At 44.4% G+C, this 22,067-nt stretch overlaps 1 protein-coding gene across 1 annotated transcript in view; it reads right to left on the bottom strand.

Annotated features, from left to right (window-relative positions):
* Nucleotides 1-21,670, bottom strand: part of LOC141271601 (DNA nucleotidylexotransferase-like) — a 279,576-nt gene extending 257,906 nt beyond the window's left edge. The window contains exon 1 of the mRNA XM_073681645.1: nucleotides 21,443-21,670. Within this exon, the coding sequence (XP_073537746.1) occupies nucleotides 21,443-21,645 (203 nt within the window). The 5' untranslated portion in view covers nucleotides 21,646-21,670. The remainder of the gene's footprint in view (nucleotides 1-21,442) is intronic.
* Between the last annotated feature and the right edge of the window lie 397 nt (nucleotides 21,671-22,067).

Consider the following 22,067-nt stretch of genomic DNA (forward strand, 5'->3'; position numbering starts at 1 on the left):
CAGTGTGCGGCAGTCCTTGCAGATGTTCTTAGTGTCGACTACGCCACCCGTTGATTTGCGGTCAAAGGGCCGCCGCTGCAGGATGGTCCACTGAGGCTGGTGGTGTGTGTGCAGCTGTGGTAGTATAACCCCCAACGGGAGGGGTATAGCCTCAGGGGGTCAGACGTGGAGGATGGTGGTTGTGAAGGTGCAGCAAGGAGACTCAGAGGCATGAAATGCAGTTTCAGGGTTTTTACTTACTGATGTTCTTTTGGTCACTCTGGCCTTGAGTGACCACCCGAGCCGTGCTGCGTCCACCAGGTCCTGGACTCGGCCAACCCCCAGGCAATTCTGGAGCGTGGTCCTGAGCTCCTTTCTGACTCTCCCTTCCTCTGGCCGTTCCCACCAGGGATCCACTTTTGGCCGGCTCCCTCGGGTCTCTTGGTGGTCAAGCCTCCTTTGGGCTCCCTGACCCTATGCTTGGTGTGCCTTTCTAGTGGATTTGGTGAGGGTCGTGGCAGATCCTGCCCACAACCTCCGGTTCCTGGTTAAGGTTCGTTTTGGCCTCTGCCAGCTTGGGTTCCGGTACCCTTGTTCGCCAACCCCTCACCCTTCTGTCCTTATTCTGGGATTTTGGGGTTCCTTCTTGTTTCCTCTCTGGGTCCTTCTCACTCCTCTCTCTCTCAGCAGGCTCTGTTCTGGAGCTGGGCCCAGCCGGAGCCACAGCTCCCTGTCAGCCCTCCTGGCTGTGCTCCTCTGCTCTGCTCCTCAGGCTAAACTCTCACTGACTGACCCTGTTCTAAGATGGTGCCCACCTTATATACTCCCTCTATGTGTGAGCTCAGGTGACCAGCACCCAATGAGCTCCTATCTTTACCCAGACTACTCCCCCTATCTGCCCCTACACTACTGGGATGTTCCACCCCCCTCCCACTCCAGCCAGGGACAGACGCTGTCGTACCTGCACATAAACTGGTGGGAGTACCGTCGTTCTGTCCCCGGAAATGGGATGTATGTAGTGCATGCAGCCTACTAGCTCAGTTCCACACTCCATCCTTACCCGGGAGTGGAATACCACACCTCTGGCTTGAGGTGTAATACCCCTGTAGCAGCCGAGTCATCAGGGTGCTACACGAGCTTACGTATTTTGGCCAAAATATCAACTAATACCTCATATGATATTTTTTGCACTTTTTTTATCTGCCAGGGCACGGCCAGGCCCAGTAATGGTGACCTTGTGAGTGGGGGCTTCACAACTCTGCGATGCACGGATAGGGTGCCGGGCATCCCGCCTAGTCGAATAGTAGGGGCGTGTAATAGGATGCTGGCTAGGCACAGTGCCGCGAGTGTGTGAATTGCACCCTACTGCAAGTTTCATCTGTGTGCAGTTTTAATGCTGGGTAGTCGCCCCTCCAGTGAGAGTGAGTGAGGGCGATTGTTCATTAGCATTCTGCACCTGTGTTACCTCCTTCTAACAAAAAGGGGGCCGGCCGTGTCCTGGTGTGCATTTTTTCTTGAAACCTTGGCTGGTGAGTACCATTGCCTTTTGCTATTTTCTAAAAATTCTGTCTATTGTTCTGGCTATGCTGTCTGTTTTTAATATTAGAGTAGGGACTCGCAAAACCGTGAGGACCCTTGACGATGGGTTGCGAGCTTACGTATTTTGGCCAAAATATCAACTAATACCTCATATATTTTTTGCACTTTTTTTATCTGCCAGGGCACGGCCAGGCCCAGTAATGGTGACCTTGTGAGTGGGGGCTTCACAACTCTGCGATGCACGGATAGGGTGCCGGGCATCCGCCTAGTCGTATAGTAGGGGCGTGTAATAGGATGCTGGCTAGGCACAGTGCCGCGAGTGTGTGAATTGCACCCTACTGCAAGTTTCATCTGTGTGCAGTTTTAATGCTGGGTAGTCGCCCCTCCAGTGAGAGTGAGTGAGGGCGATTGTTCATTAGCATTCTGCACCTGTGTTACCTCCTTCTAACAAAAAGGGGGCCGGCCGTGTCCTGGTGTGCATTTTTCTTGAAACCTTGGCTGCTGAGTACCATTGCCTTTTGCTATTTTCTAAAAATTCTGTCTATTGTTCTGGCTATGCTGTCTGTTTTTAATATTAGAGTAGGGACTCGCAAAACCGTGAGGACCCTTGACGATGGGTTGCGAGCTTACGTATTTTGGCCAAAATATCAACTAATACCTCATATGATATTTTTTGCACTTTTTTTATCTGCCAGGGCACGGCCAGGCCCAGTAATGGTGACCTTGTGAGTGGGGGCTTCACAACTCTGCGATGCACGGATAGGGTGCCGGGCATCCCACCTAGTCGAATAGTAGGGGCGTGTAATAGGATGCGGGCTAGGCACAGTGCCGCGAGTGTGTGAATTGCACCCTACTGCAAGTTTCATCTGTGTGCAGTTTTAATGCTGGGTAGTCGCCCCTCCAGTGAGAGTGAGTGAGGGCGATTGTTCATTAGCATTCTGCACCTGTGTTACCTCCTTCTAACAAAAAGGGGGCCGGCCGTGTCCTGGTGTGCATTTTTTCTTGAAACCTTGGCTGGTGAGTACCATTGCCTTTTGCTATTTTCTAAAAATTCTGTCTATTGTTCTGGCTATGCTGTCTGTTTTTAATATTAGAGTAGGGACTCGCAAAACCGTGAGGACCCTTGACGATGGGTTGCGAGCTTACGTATTTTGGCCAAAATATCAACTAATACCTCATATGATATTTTTTGCACTTTTTTTATCTGCCAGGGCACGGCCAGGCCCAGTAATGGTGACCTTGTGAGTGGGGGCTTCACAACTCTGCGATGCACGGATAGGGTGCCAGGCATCCCGCCTAGTCGAATAGTAGGGGCGTGTAATAGGATGCTGGCTAGGCACAGTGACGCGAGTGTGTGAATTGCACCCTACTGCAAGTTTCATCTGTGTGCAGTTTTAATGCTGGGTAGTCGCCCCTCCAGTGAGAGTGAGTGAGGGCGATTGTTCATTAGCATTCTGCACCTGTGTTACCTCCTTCTAACAAAAAGGGGGCCGGCCGTGTCCTGGTGTGCATTTTTTCTTGAAACCTTGGCTGGTGAGTACCATTGCCTTTTGCTATTTTCTAAAAATTCTGTCTATTGTTCTGGCTATGCTGTCTGTTTTTAATATTAGAGTAGGGACTCGCAAAACCGTGAGGACCCTTGACGATGGGTTGCGAGCTTACGTATTTTGGCCAAAATATCAACTAATACCTCATATGATATTTTTTGCACTTTTTTTATCTGCCAGGGCACGGCCAGGCCCAGTAATGGTGACCTTGTGAGTGGGGGCTTCACAACTCTGCGATGCACGGATAGGGTGCCAGGCATCCCGCCTAGTCGAATAGTAGGGGCGTGTAATAGGATGCTGGCTAGGCACAGTGCCGCGAGTGTGTGAATTGCACCCTACTGCAAGTTTCATCTGTGTGCAGTTTTAATGCTGGGTAGTCGCCCCTCCAGTGAGAGTGAGTGAGGGCGATTGTTCATTAGCATTCTGCACCTGTGTTACCTCCTTCTAACAAAAAGGGGGCCGGCCGTGTCCTGGTGTGCATTTTTTCTTGAAACCTTGGCTGGTGAGTACCATTGCCTTTTGCTATTTTCTAAAAATTCTGCCTGACGTTTAATTGAGCACCGTTCCCATAGATTAGGGCAATTTTTGACCTTCTGCAGACCGCCTGGGGGTACCACCAGAAAAATGCTCGAGTTTCCCATAGACTTACATTGGGCTCGTTGCTCGGGTTGAGCACCCGAGTATTCCAATGTGCTCGACCCGAGCTTCGAGCACCCGAGCATTTTAGTGCTCACTCATCACTAGTCTTAATAAAATGTCTCTTTTTCCCACAAAAAAAACATACTCCTTTTTTCTTGTGAATCTCTGGGGAAATGAATGAGCTAAAGGCACCTCCTAATTGCATGGGTTCCTTCACCTTCCCCAGTATTGGTTCACCACCAGACTGCTCCCCCAGCAGAGGTAGATAACCCCGACAAGAAGGCCCCGGAGAAGGTGGTCTCACCCGTCTATCCCGAAGGTTTCTATCAAGACGTAAGGCCAATGACATGGCAGCTTCCAAGGACGGAAGGGTTTCATATACTGCGCAGGCCTGACAAAATTGGCTTCTAAGGGCTGAGTCATTCCATTTAGAATCCGTTGTCCATCTACGGAATTCAGAATTGTACATCTCCACTGACCAATTTCCCTGCTGAAGGCGACATAGCCTAGACTCAGCCAAGGCGACTCGGTCAGGGTCATCATAGATGAGGGCCAGAGCCCCGAAAAACCTCTTCATAGACTGGAGACAAACCGAATCCTGCGGTAAAGAAAACGCCCAGGATTGAGGATCTCCCTGCAGTAGAGAGATCTCAATTCCTACTCGCTGCTCCTCACTTCCGGAAGAGTAAGGACCAAGTTTAAAATACAGTTTGCAGGCCTCGTTGAATACAATAAATTGTCCTTACCTCCTCAAAACCTGTTCAGGAGGGCAGGGCTGCCACCAGGAATTTCAGGGCCCCATACTGACAACATTTTCGGGCCCCCTTGAGACTTCGCCCAGGCTCCACCCCAGCTCCCCCTTCATCCCTCGAACCTTCTACAGTCCCACTGCCCACTCTTTGAAAAACTCCACTTCTGATCCACGTCCTTACCAATCACACATTACCAGTTCCCATTGAACACCAGATCACACACATTGCCAGCAGCTTTTGTTTTGGCCAAAAGATTTTTAAAGCCGCCACCATGATAAGGTAGACTCTTCTGGCCGGGCTCTACTCTACTCTAACCTATTAAACATTTCGTAAACTATCCAATACTCTTTTTAGGTATATTTTTATTTATTTTTCTTTAAGGGAATGTGTCATATACATTTTTCAAAATGACCAGTAATGCCACATGCAAGGTTCAAATACCACCACAACATGACCAGACCACATATTACCACCACATAGTGACCGAATAATACCACATACAAGGGACAAATACCGCCACACCATGACCACATATTACCACCACATAGTGACCGAGTACTACAATACTGACCATTAATAAAAAAAACACAATACTAATATTGCTATAAGTGCCATTATACACGGGAGCTCTGTACATGGTATACAGTGTATAATGTAAGTGTACAGGTAATATAGTGATCACCAGTGACATTATACACAGGAGCACTGTATATAATGTCAGTGTACAGGTAATACAATGATCACCAGTGACATTATACACAGTAGCCCTGTACATAGTACATAGTGTATAGTGTGTATAGTGTCAGTGTACAGATAACACACTGACTCACCGGTGACATCCCTAGGTGAAGTCCTTCATCTTCGCTTTTCTCCTTCATCCAGCACAGACCACCATCACTTCTTCCAGTCAGGACTCGTCTCTGCATAAAATAACACACAGTTATCTAGAGCACATTCCCCAACTTTTACATTACACAGCTGAAAACAGACATGCTCCCACCATTAATATATAATTAGTCATTATGCAGCCCACCATTCCAAATATAAATTGTAATCCACCACTGTGCCCCCACTAACTGTAAATAGCCACTTCCCCACCTAATGAATATATGAATTAATTAGAATCTGTACTCTTTCCCCCAATTTATTACCAGTCACACTCCTGCATCATCAACTCCCCCTACTCTGTACTTCCTGCTCCCCCGATTCATTATATTTGCATGCACTCTCTGTCCCAATTCATTATGTCATGTCCGTGCTCTTCCCACCCCCACCCTCTATTCATCATTTCCTCTCCCCCACTCCCAATTCATAATGGGCTCTCCCCACCCCCCCCCACTCCCAATTCATCATGTGCTCTCCCCACTCCCATCTTCCAATTCACCATTTGCTCTCCCCACCCTCCACTCCCAATTCACCATGTGCTCTCCCCCCACCCTCCCCTCCCAATTCTCCATGTTCTCTGCACACCCTCCCCTCCCAATTCTCCATGTGCTCACCCCGCCACTCCCAATTCTCCATGTGCTCACCCCCACTCCCAATTCTCCATGTGCTCACCCCCACTCCCAATTCTCCATGTGCTCACCCCCACTCCCAATTCTCCATGTGCTCATCCCCAACTCCCAATTCTCCATGTGCTCTTCCAACCCTCCACTCCCAATTCTCAATGTGCTCACCCCCCTACTCCCTATTCCTCATGTGCTCACCCCCACTCCCAATTCTCCATGTGCTCATCCCCCACTCCCAATTCTCCATGTGCTCATCCCCCCACTCCCAATCAATTCTCCATGTGCTCATCCCCCTACTCCCTATTCTTCATGTGCTCACCCCCCACTCCCAATTCACCATGTGCTCTTCCCACCCTCCAATCCCAATTCTCATGTGCTCACCCCCCCACTCCCAATTCCCCATGTGCGCTTCCCACTCTCCATGTGCTCATCCTCCCACTCCCATTTAATTAATTTTATTTAAAAAAATAGTCATACTTACCTATCATACGATCCCTGCAGTAGTCTGCAGCATCCTGGCGCTCCTAGGGTCACTGCACCAAGCGGCGGTACGCCGCCAGCTCTCTCCTGACTTCTGGTCAGGTGACGGCACGTACGCGCTGTCACCTGACCAGAAGTCAGGAGAAGTATGGGAGAGCTACTGGAGCTGCACAGCTGCTGAGCTCCGGTAAGGAACTCAGCGCCGAGATGTGCACTGCCTTTGGCAGCGCACGCCCTTGAGCTCGGCACTTTGTTACAGCATGGGACCCCGCGAGCAGAAGCACAAGAGGGGGAGCCCCGACTGGGCCCGGACCCCCTCTGTACTGCTGCTCACAGGGTCTGATACAGCAGTAAGGGCAGTAATGCCCTGATGGCGGCCCTCTGGGAGGGAAACCTTGGGTTCAGGCTGGACAGGCCTATCTGCAGAGACCCCCCACATTAGTGACCTATAGCCGCTGATGCTGTTGCTGAACCTCACAGCGGAGGTCATTCACCTCCAGAGACAGGCTGCGCAGCCGCTCTACAAGCTTTGCAACTGAACCCATACCAAGGAGAAAGGAAAAAAAACACGTCCGAAAAAAATCCACACGATTAAACCAAAGTGTCAGATTTTTTTGTTGTGTTTTTTTCTCTAAATGTGCACTGCCGGTGATAATGTCATGCAAGGTGTGTGAAAGACTAAGTGCAACATAAAGGGAAGGGGAAAGGGACCCCAGACTCTAGGGAAAGGGGGGAGTGGAGACTTCCTAGGCTGATCTGATATCACCCTGTGTCCACTAACGTCCCTATATTGGTTCTTCACCAATCGCCACACGCAAACCTAAACCCTATATTTCCCTAGGGCTTGGCCCTGGAAAGGGAAGGGGGGATGAGGACTAGTCGATCCCCACTAACAACTAAAGGCAACAAGGGAGACAAATACGGGGGAAAGTAGCTTAGCTTTAGCTGACTTCAAAGAGATAACTCCAAGCGTCATCCTAGCACCACAGAGGAAGATAGCAGTCTGAGAGCTCCAATAATTCACAAAGAAACATGGGAGTATCACCGACACCTTCCTGCTGCAAAGTGAAACTATTTAAACACCCAAACCAGGGTGTCAATTAGCAGGAAGGAGGTAGCCGCTGGGTCCTATAGTGAAACAGCTAAGAAGGTGTCTTTAATGCCAAACGAAGAGATCTTCTGCAACTAACTGCAGGGCGACTGCCTGTCACATCTGACACACCCGTGACACAAAGTCACTTCAAATGTGATGTTTTCCCTAAAAAAATGGTTTTGTAAATTTTGTTGGAAAAAGGAGAAATTGCTGGTCAACTTTTAACCCTTATAACTTCCTAACAAAAATAAATTTGGACATTTGGGAAATGTTATTTATTACCTATTTTATGTGACATATATCTCTGATTTAAGGGCATAAAAATTCAAAGTTTGAAAATTGCTAAATTTTCACAATTTTCGCCAAATTTCTGTTTTTTTCATAAAGTAACGCAAGTCATATCGAAGAAATTTTATCACTATCATGAAGTACAGTATGTCATGAAAAAACATTCTTGTAATCAGGGGGATCTGCTAAAGCTTTCCAGAGTTATTACCTCATAATGTTACACTGGTCAGAATTGTAAAAATTGGCCTGGTCATTAACATGCAAACCACCTTCGGGGGTAAAGGGTTAAGAAAACCCTCCTACAATGCACTCATTACCTGTATTTACTGCACCTGTTTGAACTTGTTACCTGTATAAAAGATACCTGTCCACACACTCAATCAATCTCACTCCAACCTGTCCACCATGGCCAAGACCAAAGAGTTGTCTAAGGAAACAAGGGACAAAATTGTAGACCTGCACAAGACTGGGATGGGCTACAGGACAATAGCAGATTGGTGAGAAGGCAACAACTATTGGCACAATTATTAGAAAATGGAAGAAACACAAGATGACTGTCAATCTTCCTCAGCTGGGAGCTCCATGCATGTTCTCACCTCATGGGGAAAGAATGATTCTGAGAAAGATCAGGAATCAGCCGAGAACTACACGGGAGGATCTGGTCAATGACCTGAAGAGAGCTGGGACAACAGTCTCAAATATTACGGTTAGTAACACACTACGCCATCATGGATTAAAATCCTGCAGGGCACTCAGGGTCCCACTGCTCACGCCAGCACATGTCTAGGCCCATTTGAAGTTCTCTAATGACCATCGGATGATCCAGAGGAGGCATGGGAGAAGGTCATGTGGTCAGATGAGACCAAAATAGAACTTTTAGGTATCAACTCCATTCGCTGTGTTTGGAGGAAGAAGGATGAGTTCAACCCCAAGAACACCATCCCAACCGTGAAGCATGGTGCAGTACACATCATACTTTGGGGTGCTTTTCTGAAAAGGGGATGGGATGACTGCACCGTAAGGAAGGGAAGATGGATGAGGTCATATATCGTGATATTTTGACTTCCTTCCCTGAGTAAGAGCATTGGAGGTGAGTCGTAGCTGGGTCTTCCAGCATAACAATGACCCCAATCACATAGCCAAGGCAACTAAGGAGTGGCTACTTAAGAAGCCAGTCTCCAGACCAGAGCCCAATAGAAAATTTTTGGAGGGAACTGCAGCTCAATATTGCCCAGCGACAGCCCCAAAACCTGAAAGATCTGGAGAAGATCTGTATGGAGGAGTGGGCCAAAATCCCTGTTGCAATTGTGTAAACTTGGTCAAGGACTACAGGAAATGTCTGACCTCCGTAATTGCAAACAAAGGTTTCTGTACCAGATATTAAGTTCTGTTTTTCTATTGTATCAAATACTTATTTCATGCAATAAAATGCAAATCAATTATGTAAAATTCATACAATGTGATTTTCTGGATTCTTTTTCAGTTTCCGTCTTTCACAGTGGAAGTGTACCTACGATAAAAATTACAGACCTCTCAATTCTTTGTAGGTGGGAAAACTTGCAAAATCAGCAGTGTATCAAATACTTATTTTCCCCACTGTATAAGTGACACATTCCCTTTAAAGGGTTTCCACAGGAAAAGAAAATGTCATTGCAAATATATTCCTAAACAACTTAAATTAGCAAATCATACTTGTTTTGTCAAATGAGGTAATCACTGTAGTATATAAGAATGGCCACCAACATGTTACAAAGACAGAAACCTATCCAAGAATGTTAATAGGACAGAAGCCTATGAGCATGTACAGTAGGAAACGTCACTACTGTCACCAGGAGATAAACTATACCACACATTTCAAGCTCCAGGTCACAACAGATGGTCAGCATTTAAAAAGACAGGTTGGATAGCAATGTGAGCAGCCTCTTCTTACCTCAAGACTCATGGTAGCTACAGTATTAAATCAGATAGACTGGGTGATCAGCAGTGTGAGCAGCATCATCTTACCTAGCAACTTGGGATCCGCAATATGAGATCAGATAGACATGATGGCCAGCAGTGCGAGCAGCTTCTTGTTACGTCAGCACCACTGATATCACCAGTAGTATATCAAATAGACAGGGTGGACAGCAGTGTGACCTCAGCACCACTGGTATCTTCAGTATTAGATCCGATAAACAGGGTGGAGTGATGTGTGAGCAGCCTCTTCTTACCACAGCAGAACTGGTATCTCCAGTATTAGATCAGATAGACGTGGTGGACAGCAGTGTGAGGACCTTCTTCTTACCTCAGTACCACTTGTATCTCTAGCATTAGATCCAATAGACAGGGTGGACAGCAGTGTGAGCAGCTTCCTTAGCACACCTGGTATGTCCAATATTAGATCAGATAGACATGATGGAAGGCAATGTGAGCAGCTTCTTCTTGCCTCAGCAGCACCCTTGGTTTCTCCAGCATTAGATCATATACAGGGCGGACAGCATTATCTCAGCACCCATGCACTAATGCTGCATGTATCTCCTTCCCCTCCATGCAGGGACGACGACATACTCACTGCATTGGCCACGCAATGTGGTCCCAGTCATATCTCCCTGCTTCCTGCCTCTGTCTGTGTATTTCCTGGTGGTGCACCTAGTGCGCGCGCACATTTCCCTGTTATTAAAGGGGCAGCATGTGCACCTGTTAAGATGTCCCCAGCCAATAGATGGGAGGCATCTTGTATAAAAGGCACCCTTCCCAATAGGGAGGTGCCTAAGCACCATTGATTCATTGGTTAGTTAGTTTGGAACTAGTGAGTTGTTAGGTCCTCTGGTCCTTGTGTGGCCAGGTCCTGTAACCAAACCCCTGGCCAGCACTCGAACCTGCTTCCCTGTTCTATGCGTGGCCAGTATCTGAACCTGCTTCCCTGGTCCGTGTGTGGCCAGTGCCTGAACCTGCTCCCTTGGTTCATATGTGGCCATTGCCTGAACCCGAACCCCTGGTCCTTGTGCGGCCAGTGCCTGAGCCTACTTCCCTGGTCTGTGTGTGGCCAGTGGCTAAACCTGCATCTGGCGGTATCCGAACTCTGAAGCCACTCTGGCGGAACCTAAACCTGTTCCTGAGACCTGTGTGTCTGAACATGTATCTATGCTAGTGTTCCGAGTTGTCCGGACAGTTATGTCAGTAGCCGTCCTGCCCAAGGAGTAGTCTGAACGGAGCCCAAGCCCAGTCTGTGTCTGCGTACCTCACCTCTTGGGTCAGCAGCTGCAATACCGGGGACTGCCTAGGAGGGGTACCTGTCAGCTATCTGCAGCTCAAGCCTGACTCCACCATCAGGAGCTCCAGTGAACACCAGGTAGCCGCTTAGCTACGCCCCTCCTAGACAAGCCGGGCTGCGTGGCACAGTAGGTCCACGAACCACGTGGGCTTCCTGCATGTGTGACATCCAGTATTAGATCAGATAGACTGGGTGGACAGCAGTGTGAGCAGTCCTCTTGACTCATCTGTTTAATTATACAGTATAATTGTTTAATCAATCAAAAACAATGCTAGAGAATCTTTTCTTAGAATGCTATGTTGTGCGATTACTCTATTACTCTTAGAAATGTTTGATAACTAGGTAGGGATCTATTGATTCTATGAAAATATTGCAAAATGTTTTAACTCGATACACAATTGGATCTTGCAGTATTACATCATGCAGTTAAGTCATAGAGACCATAGTCACGGCTAAGCAGCCATATATGCACTATGTATGAGGGGATCGATCTGTGGCAGATCGAGTTCGAGTTGAATTTCATGAAATTCACTGTTTCACAAGAATTCGTACACTTTGAGATTTGATTCACGGTTTGAGAAAAAACTTGCCCTCCACCATTTCCCACAGGCTAATGTTGTTTAGCATCGCCGCATAGGTTTCCCCATAATGCCCTGCATCTTTGAGATCTAGTGGATTATCATACCTTGTACAGTGGTGATCAATACCTGAGTCATCACAGATCAGTGGTTCCCAATGGAGAACAGTTTACAGAGCAGAGTTGTTTTCCATCTCCAGAGTCACTGAGTAATTCTCTCTCTCCTATAGAGTGTAAGCTCTTATGGTCAGTGGGGTTCTCTCTCTCCTGTAGAGTGTGAGCTCTTATGGTCAATAGGGTCCTCTCTCTTCCTGTAGAGTGTGAGCTCTTATGGTCAGCAGTGTTATCTATCTCTCTCTCCTGTATAGTGTAAGCTCTTATGGTCAGTAGCGTCATCTCTATCTCCTGTAGACTGTAAACTATTATGGTCAGCAGGGTCCTCTCTCTCCTATAGAGTGTACATCAACAGGTGGATATGGCAGAAGAAAGGTGTATAGATATCCATGCTCCTCCGTAAGAAAAGATGATCCGGTGATCAAAAGGGTTAATGGAAATATTTTTTATCAATACACTACATTCATACGCGTTTTACGTACGTCCTGTCCGCTTCTTCAGTGAGTAGCTATTCAATGCGTTTCTCCTTGCTATGAGTTTCATCAGGAGTAGGTGTAACACGTAATGTTATAGAAGAAAAAGAAAATAGATCACTTAGCTAGTCAGAGGCCTTTACATGTGGCATTACGTGTAGCAGGGAGACAGTGCTCAAACAAATGGTCTGCTCAGATTAGCTCCACTTCCCTTTAAGTAGTTCCCTAGATCTTGGCCACATCCCACATCCAAAGCCAAATAGAGGCTTGAAAAACAGAGACCCCGATTATCTCTAGGCACTGCATGTGTTTGCGTTCCATATAAGCTGAAAAAAGGAAAGAAACTGTGCATGTTGGTGTCCGGTTCGCGTGGCACGGCAGAATGTACCATGCATGACCAGAAAGGGGCCCACACAATGCGCACCATCGCACGTTTCAGATACGCACACTTCCGGTAAAGCGCATCGCGCATGCCCGGAAGTGTGCGCTCCACTGTTTGTTCCACCGTGCACGCCCGAGAAGCCCATTTCCAGCAGATGGAGGTCATGTTTAACAGGGGAGGTGGCATATTGTGTTGCGCATGAATAGAAGAGTGCACTCCATGTCACCTTAAGTCTGTGCTTATCATTAGATGAATACTATGTGCAACAGAAAGGGTAACACAGGTGCTAAAGATAAAGGCACATTTGTTTACATATTCGATCGCTTAATATGCCCGTGACATATATTATAACCCACAGAGAATCAAAAATAATGGCACTCATGATCAAAAAGAAGGGAGACAGTACCCTATAAAATATACTCTTACACATCTTAGCATGCCTAAAATAGGCTATCTACTGGTATCATATATGAACCTAGAGCACCATAATTGGTTAAGTTTTCACCATTTACGGTAATAGGAGACAGAAGCTTTTTTTCTCTTTTTTATGGATGCTATTATCATCTACGAGGTCCCAGCATCTTCACCATCAGAAGTAACCTGGGGAGCAGGGATTGCTAGGGCGCCCCTAGAGTTAGGAACAGGGTAGATGCCCCTGTTCCCGACTTGTCAGACAACGGCATCATGACAGTAAGCTCTTATGGTCAGTAGGGTTCTCTCTCTTTTTCTTCTATACAATGTAAGCTCTTGTGGTCAGTAGAGCCCTCTCTCTCTCGTGTAGAGTGTAAGATCTTATGGTCAGCGGGGTCATCTCCTATACAGTGTAAGCTCTTATGGTCAGCGGGGCCCTCTCTCTCCTGTAGAGTGTAAGCTCTTATGGTCAGCAGGGTCATATCTCTCTGTCTTGTAGAGTGTAAGCTCTTATGGTCAGTAGGGTCCTCTTTTTCTCGTGTAGAGTGTAAGCATTTATGGTGAGCGGGGTCCTTTATCTCCTATATAGTTGAAGCTCTTATGACCAGCAGGGTCCTCTCTCTCCTGTAGAGTGTAAGCTCTTATATTCGCCTAGGGTCCTCTCGCTCTCCTGTAGAGTGTAAGCTCTTATATTCAGTAGGGTCCTCTCTCTCTATTGTAGAGTGTAAGCTTTTATGGTGAGCAGGGTCCTCTTTCTTCTATAGAGTGTTAGCTCTTATGGTCAGCGGGGTCCTCTCTCTCCTGTAGAGTGTAAGCTCTTATGGTCAGCAAGGTCCTCCTGTAGAGTGTTAGCTCCTATGGTCAGCGGGGTCCTCTCTCTCCTATAGAGTGTAAGCTCTTATGGTTAGCGGGGTCATCTCTCTCTCTTTCTGCTATAGAGTATAAGCTCTCATGGGTTTTCGCTCTCCTGTATAGAGTAAGCTCTTGTAGTTAGCAGGATTCTCTCTCTCTCTCCTCTCCCCCACGTGTATTTCCCAAGCAATTACAAGCTTTGCAGTATGGAAATTTGCGCAAATTTATTTTCTGCAAATCAAATTTTGGGGGAAAATTCCACAAATAAAGCAAATTCAAATTTAAAAAGATCCACTCATCTCTAGCACTATGCTATACAGCGGTTTATAACTAAAAACTTTTACTCGCAATATAAACTTGGAGATTTCTTTCAGTTTCTACAAGTACCAATGTGCACAAAATCTGCAGCAGGTGTGATTGGTGGAAGAGTACTGTGAGAGTCCTAGGCTTCAGTTCAACAGCTGGTAACACGCATATTGCCAATGTCTATAATTTCCCTCTTTGTAAACAGCAGATTCCATAGTCAGACTAATTGTACGTTGCTATTACATGTACAAGTGAATTTCCGAGTAAATAATGAATAATTAAAAGAACAGCTTTTGGACAACAGGAGTCCTTGTTAATTTATGAACCTCTGACTTCCAACAAAGATGTGTAGCTGCTGCAGATTTAGAACGGAAATTTTTTCCTTTTGTGCTGATTTTTTATTATTGAAAGGAGCTTCTATTTTTCGTCAGCTATTCCTCTTGTAGAGTAAATCTAACCTGCCAGAAAGAACAAATTGTGCACATTTTTCTTATTCCTAATGAGTTCATAAAAAGTCATGAAAATATTAATATTTTATGATATATTTATTATTCTTCCTAGCCAACATGTTCAATCCCGAGTGATATTTTTTAAAAAGAGTTTCTCACAAATAAGTCTACTTTTCTGCAATTGCATTAGAAAATGTTCTAGGAATGTTGTAGAACCTAGAAAAAATAAAGCTTTAATGTGTTATATCTCCACACAACAAATTGTAATGACACTGTCACGGTTCCACCCCCCAGTGTGTCTGGGATGCAGTTACTGACAGCTCGGCCATCCAATCTGGTGTGGGGGCGTGCTGGAGCTGTCACTACTTTGACAGCTCAGCCATCCAATCTGGTGTGGGGGCGTGCTGGAGCTGTCAGTACTTTGACAGCTCGGCCATCCAATCTGGTGCGGGGGCGTGCTGGAACTGTCAGTGTGTTGATTGACAGCTCGGCTGTCCAATCTGGGATTGGGAGGCACTGGCTATTTCCAGGTGTTCATTATTCCAGGTGACTACAAGGCTACTTAACTGGGCTGTTTGTCCCAGACCTCTGCCAGACATACATTCAGCTAGTGTGAGGTTTGTGCTCTGTGCCTAGTGTTCTGTGCATTGATCTTCTGTTGCCTGACCTTGGACCTTGTTCTGACCATCCGTCTGTTTAACCCCTTCTGCTCTGATCCGCTAACCTCTTGGTATTCTGACTAACAGAATGTTATCTGACTACGCCTTTGTTTCTTCCCTCTGTTTATGACGTACCCTCCTGGCTTTTGACTTCAGGCTCCTTGACTATCCTGTCTAATTGCTTGCCCGTGAAAAGTGACTCAGCGTCACAGACACACTCTGTACGTATTTTTATGTTCTTAATATACATGGAAAGGTTTAGTTCTACCTTTTTGTTTCATCTTACTTTATTTCCTTCCTTTACCTCATTCTCTCCCATTCTTCCCAACTTCCCTTTTTTTCATTTTCTCCCAACCTTCTCTCCCTTCATTCCTTCCCTCTCCCCATTCTTTCTTTACAGATAACAAGGTTTAGGTCTTCATTCTCTTCCATTCTTAATTACTTTTTTCCTTCAATTCCCTCTTTCCTCCTTCCCACCCTTCTTTCCATTCCTTTGCTTCCCACTCTTCCCTTTTTTTTCCTTACTTCCTTTTCTTCTCTCCCTTCTTTCCTTTTTTCGTCTTCTTTAGAGCAAGCAAAAGTTTAAATCCATCCTTCCTTCTTTCCTTCTCTCATGTTCTTTCAGTTTAATCATTTTTCTTTTTCTTGTCTTGTTTCCTCTAAGTCATCACTTTCTTTTCATCATTCTTTCTTTCCTTCCTTTTCTTCCTTTTCTTCCCAACCTCTTTTCCTTTCCTCTTATCTTTCTTTTCAAATTTTCATCTCTTGTCTTCCCTCCCATGTCTCCCTTTCCACCTTTTTCTTCCCTCATTCATTTACTTTTTACCTTTTCTTCCATCCCATTACTTCCCTTCTTTCACTTCCTGCCTTTCCTTTCTTACTGCCTTTCCTCCTCTCCCTTCAGTCTCTTTCCTCCATCCTTCCACTCTTAGCTTTCCATCAATCAATGGCTTAAGTCTTCTCCTTCCATCCATTTTTCATTCTATAACTCCTTTATAAATTCACTTTAATCAGTAAAGTAAAACATCTTCAGCCAGGAAGTTGATGTAAAGATAAATCAGTAGCCACAAATGTCACACTTCTAAACCACGTGTAGGTTTCAAGACACAAGTGCTATAAATGCTTAAAATACATAGTATAAAATTATTAATGCACTGAATGCAAACCCACAAATGAACCAACTACCAACATTAAATTGGCTTTTCGAGGTCGGAAGACAATGGAGGAAATATAATAAAATAACAAAACTACTTATACTTCCCCAATGCTCCAGTACTCCTGCTCTGCTGGTCTCCTTTAGTGTTTACTTGCTGTCGAGAGGGAGACCGTATATTTGCATTTAATGGCCTCAATGTTTTCTTAACAGGAACAGCTTGTAACTCTGACTAGTAGAGACAGTAATGAATGGGAAACTCCATATTCCCAGATGGGAAAAGCCTTTGCAGTATACCATTGGTAAATTTATTTTCCAAAACCATCCAGTAAGCTTTAAAATATTTAAAAAAAATAAATTTACAAATCCTCCACTACTCCGCTTCTAGTGCTGTCCGGGTGCCGCCGCAGGTACCCTACTTCTTCTTCCATTCATTTGGACTTGTGACCACTGCAGACATGTATCTATAAGACCAGATGATGATGTGCAAAGCCATTTATATGTTGTCCTGGACCTGCAGACATGTGATCACTTTGGATGCGGGAGTCACATGCCCATTTGGCTAGGGAAGGAAGTGCGGAGACCAATTGGTACCAAGGTCACGATGGAAAAGGAACTACTGGAAATTAGTAAATTGAGAATATTTTCTTTTATTATTTTTAAGTATGCTGGGTGGTTTTGGAAAAAAGAAAGCAGGGGTGGACAAACCTTTTAAGCAGTTGTCTTATTAGCTACCTCAATGCTGCTTGTCAAGGTATCTTTATTTCCAAGTGAAGGACCCTTTCTAAATTTTCTATATGACCTCATAAGATATGAGGTCAATTCACTATTTCACCAATGAAAAAATGAATAGGATGCTGCATATATACAGCAGTCAGTGGACTTGTAGGATTCAGAAAGGTTATATCTGGGGACATCTCTTGGGTTGATCATACTTTAAGATATGCCTTTGCAGTAGCGCTCCTTACAGGATGTTTGTACTTAATGTTTGTTTATGAAAACAGATATTCATTCCTGTTTCATTCTCCAGTAAATACCACAACCCGACATAATTTCCTGTAGTAAGAAAATCAGTTGGAGATAGAACGGCTGCTTCCTGTGGTTTATCTACATTATATAAAATATTCCCATTAATTGTTAATTCGTTACACAGGCGGCAAGACTGGGAATATTGCCATATCCAGACCTAGCATTGTGGCAGTGGAAGCGCAGGAGTTGCTGATAGCAGTGCTCCCCCGATACCTGTACAGCTGTGTCTGCTATTTGGCACAGAGAACAAAATATATAAAGCTCCTTCAGCTAAGCACAGCAAAAAAAGACAAAACGCTTGATAAAAAAGTACAAAATAACAGATGCTTCAATTTCATACACAGCAAGTTACAGCTTGACCTGCTTTCTTCAGTATACCGTCCTGAGAGGTGAAAGCAATAGATGGGATTTAGGACTTTCTCAACTTTGGTAGATCACCAATGGCTCCTCCATAACCACTAACAATCTAAGGTAGCCTTTATCTTCGGGTTAACTCCCTCAACTCAGTTTTTACCATCTTAAAGGGGTTGTTCAAAATAAATAAATAAAAACAGCGGAAGATGTTATAAAACGAAAAAAAAACCTCTGCATGCTGTCAATCATCAGTCAATTGTTTAATACCAATGCACAATGCACAACCATGATGCCAATAGTATGGCACTTGACCTTTGTTTGGCTGCAGCGGTCAAATGATGGCCACTTGTATACAAAGACCGAGAAGCGCAGCGGAGCATGTGGATTGGATCTGAAGAGGAGAACAGTATTTGTTTTATATTTGCTACTATTAATATGGGTTGTTCTTCCCAGAAGTTGGAAACATTACATTACAGTTATAAAGTGTGTCTTGCGCTAGTAAGATTATGCCTTATTGTAAAAGTAAGATGGTTAGATTACTATAAATATTGAAAATATAGGTATATTTTACACGCAATTTTTATTTTTAAAATAAGAATCACATTAAAAATTAGGAAAGGAAGATAAGAGTTATAAAAAGTGATTCCTGAAGGGTAAAATGAAGCTCTATGCGGGATTCTTTTTGCAGTAGGCCCGTGGATTTTTGAGCTGATTGAAGTTGAACGTTGTGGGGATAGTCTAGGTGGTTTCCTGGATTAAAGTAGAGGGGGAGAAAGGGGTTAGTGAGTGGGTTTACTCACCACATGGCCGAAAAGAGAGTTTACTTGGTTTAGGTGTAAATCGGGGTTGGATCCATAGCGTGAGACAATTTTGATAGTCGTGGTAAGTAGTAGTAAATCCCAGATTGTGGACAGCTCATATGAGGAGCATGGCCTGGAGGGTACTGAGTAGAGTAAGTATTTGTTTAGGCTCAGTTAAGTACATAAATAGGTAAGTAAATCAAGAATTGAGTGCATGAATAGCAATGTAAAAAAGGGTTCAGTTACCTGTAGGGCGTGTATATAGAGATTCAGGGCTATGCGGGCTTGAGGTGGTCACTGGAGAGCTCGTTCGGTGCTGTTACAAGACGCACCAATCCTGCGACGCCGAGGACACCCCGCACTGGAACATTTCCAGACGAATCCACAACTGTAAGTGACGGAGCAGTGCTCTGATAGAGATTTTAGAACTATTCACTGCACCACATTGTGCATGCACTGCATTAACAGCACAGGACCGGAGTATTGTTACCCACAGCACGCCAGTTACTGCTAGTATCCTAGTCCTAGGATAGGCTGCAGCTAAGGTAATACCACTCTGATTGCAACACAAGGAGAGCATAATTACCACCGAAACGAGCTCTCCAGTAACCGCCTCAAGCCTGCATAGCCCTGAATCTCTATATACACGCCCTACAGGTAACTGAACCCTTTTTTACATTGCTATTCATGCACTCAATTCTTGATTTACTTACCTATTTATGTACTTAACTGAGCCTAAACAAATACTTACTCTACTCTGTACCCTCCAGGCCATGCTCCTCATGCTCCTCATATGAGCTGTCCACAATCTGGGACTTACTACTACTTACCACGACTATCAAAATTGTCTCACGCTATGGATCCAACCCTGATTCACACCTAAACCAAGTAAACTGCACTCTCTTTTCGGCCATGTGGTGAGTAAACCCGCTCACTAACCCCTTTCTCCCCCTCTACTTTAATCCAGGAAACCACATAGACTATCCCCACAACGTTCAACTTCAATCAGCTCAAAAATCCATGGGCCTACTGCAAAAAGAATCCCGCATAGAGCTTCATTTTACCCTTCAGGAATCACTTTTTATAACTCTTATCTTCCTTTGCTAATTTTTAATGTGATACTTATTTTAAAAATAAAAATTGCGTGTGAAATATACCTATGTTTTCAATATTTATAGTAATCTAACCATCTTACTTTTACAATAAGGCCTAATCTTACTAGCGCCTTCATACTTTTTATCTGTAATTGCCACTTTACATTACAGTTGTTACATTAACTCCTTGAGAGTTCTTCTCACTTCAGATGCTGCAGACCTAAGGTTTGAGCCTGACACAGCTTGTCACCTGAAGCCTATATTTGTACTGATATTTTCCAAATCCCCAGATGACCACACAAAACATATTCCTTTCAGACTGATAATGCACCAATTTCTGTTCCATCAATGATCGCCCATAAAAGCTCTGCAAGCAAACCCCTATTCCAGCCCCACTACACAAAACTAAAACCACTCCCAACCATGGTGTCAGCCGCTATGTATCATGCTACCAGATCTAAATTGGAGATAAACTATAGGAACAAAAGTGTTAGGATGCACTAAATTCAGGTTTTTCATTCAGTCTCATTTCCTCAAGTGCATAAAATCCAGCTCCTTACAATGCAGTCTTCCCTTACAAACATTTGTGAATGAATGGTTAGTTCCAAAGAGATCACTGAATTTGGTGGTATTATCGAGAAGTTGAAGCATTTAGGAAGCAAAACAAGTCAGTCAAGAAGTGGCAAAAAAACTAAAGTTACAGAATGGGGTTGCCAAGTGCTGAGACATATAGTGCAAAAAGAGTTCCAAACCTCCTTCATTAACATAGCACAAAACCTGCAAACCGAGAACTTTATGAGATGGGTTTCCATGACCAAGCAACTGCATACAGTCCTTACATTACCAAGCACAATGCCATATGATGGAGGGAGTAGTGTAAAGCTAGCGGGCACTTGACTCAGTGGAAACATGATCTGTGAACTGTAAATGATGTTTCTCTATTTGTACCAGTCAGGGTTTGGCAAAAACCAGGATAATGACTTCCTGACTGCATTGCGACAATTGTAGACTTTGGAGTAGGAAAGATGCTAGGAGGTTGTTTTTCAGAGGTTGGCTTTGGTCCCCTAGTTCCAGCAAAGGGAAATCTTAATACTTCAGCATACAAGGACATTTTGGACAATCGTTTGCTTCCAACTCTATGGAACAGTTTCGAAAAATCTTTTTTCAGTTCCAGTATGATTCTGCCCCATTGCACAAAAGTAAGGTCCATAAGACATGTTTAGGTGAGTTTCGTAAGGAAAACCTTGACTGGCTGCCCAGTGCCCAGACCTCAAACACCTTTGGGATGAACCAGAACGGAGCTTGTGCGCCAGGCAAAATTCCCACAGACACATTCCAAAATCTTACACAAAGCCTTCTCAGAAGAATGGAAACTGTTATAGCTACAAAGGGAGGACCAACTCCATATCAACTTCTATGGATTTAGACTGGGATGTCATACAAATTACATTTACAGGAACTGTTAAGTGCCCTAACACTTTTGTCCATAGAGTGTATGTTGAAGACAACTTTTGATTTCTGAGGAACCCCCAAAAGCAGGGAAAGCATAAGGCCTTTAAACAGCAGCCTATACTATACAATACTTAGTCATCCACATGGAAATAAAGAGGAATATATAGTACATGACCCGATCATTATCTCAACCTTCGCTCTTGTTATCCATACAAATTAAACGTGGAATACTGATTATATAAATATATTATATTCCTACCTTAGTTCATTTTCAATATGAAAGCCCCTTTTCCTTCCAAGTTCCATCAGAAAATTCCTCCTGCTTGTCCCCATTTTCCTTTCTAACAAATACAAGATGATTTCTTTGAACTTTACTTCATAGCGGTAAAAAGCAGAGGAAATATGGACAAGTTTGGGTTTCTTCTTTATAGGAACCAACACTGATGTTCTGACTAGGTCCATGATATCAACTTAATGCCAGCCTGATGACTGTGCCAACTATTCCACTGGCAGCTGCCTTTTTTTTATATCCACCCCCCCACCCATTGGTTTCAGTTTTCCTGCCAGGTTGGTGGTTTGTTTATAGTAGATCTTGTACATCTGCACAGATATTCTCTACATTTACCAGAAAGTAAAATTATTTTATATCAGAAAATGTCTTAGCAGATGTTTTTTCAATTCTATGGCAACTGTAAGACTCCTGTCCTAGATACATGTATGATGGAAATGTATACATCAAACACTTTTGTAATGTGATACTATAATTCTGTGCTAAGTTACGAAATGAGCATCAGTCGTGGGAATCTGTGATCAAATTGATGGAATTAGACAAATTTGATGAAGGAGCTACCATACTTTACAACGAGAACTAAACCACGGTCCGT

This window comes from Phyllobates terribilis, unplaced genomic scaffold, assembly GCF_046119375.1.
Source record: "Phyllobates terribilis strain yellow unplaced genomic scaffold, ASM4611937v1 Scaffold_5__5_contigs__length_657084704, whole genome shotgun sequence".
In the NCBI taxonomy this organism is placed as follows: domain Eukaryota; kingdom Metazoa; phylum Chordata; class Amphibia; order Anura; family Dendrobatidae; genus Phyllobates; species Phyllobates terribilis.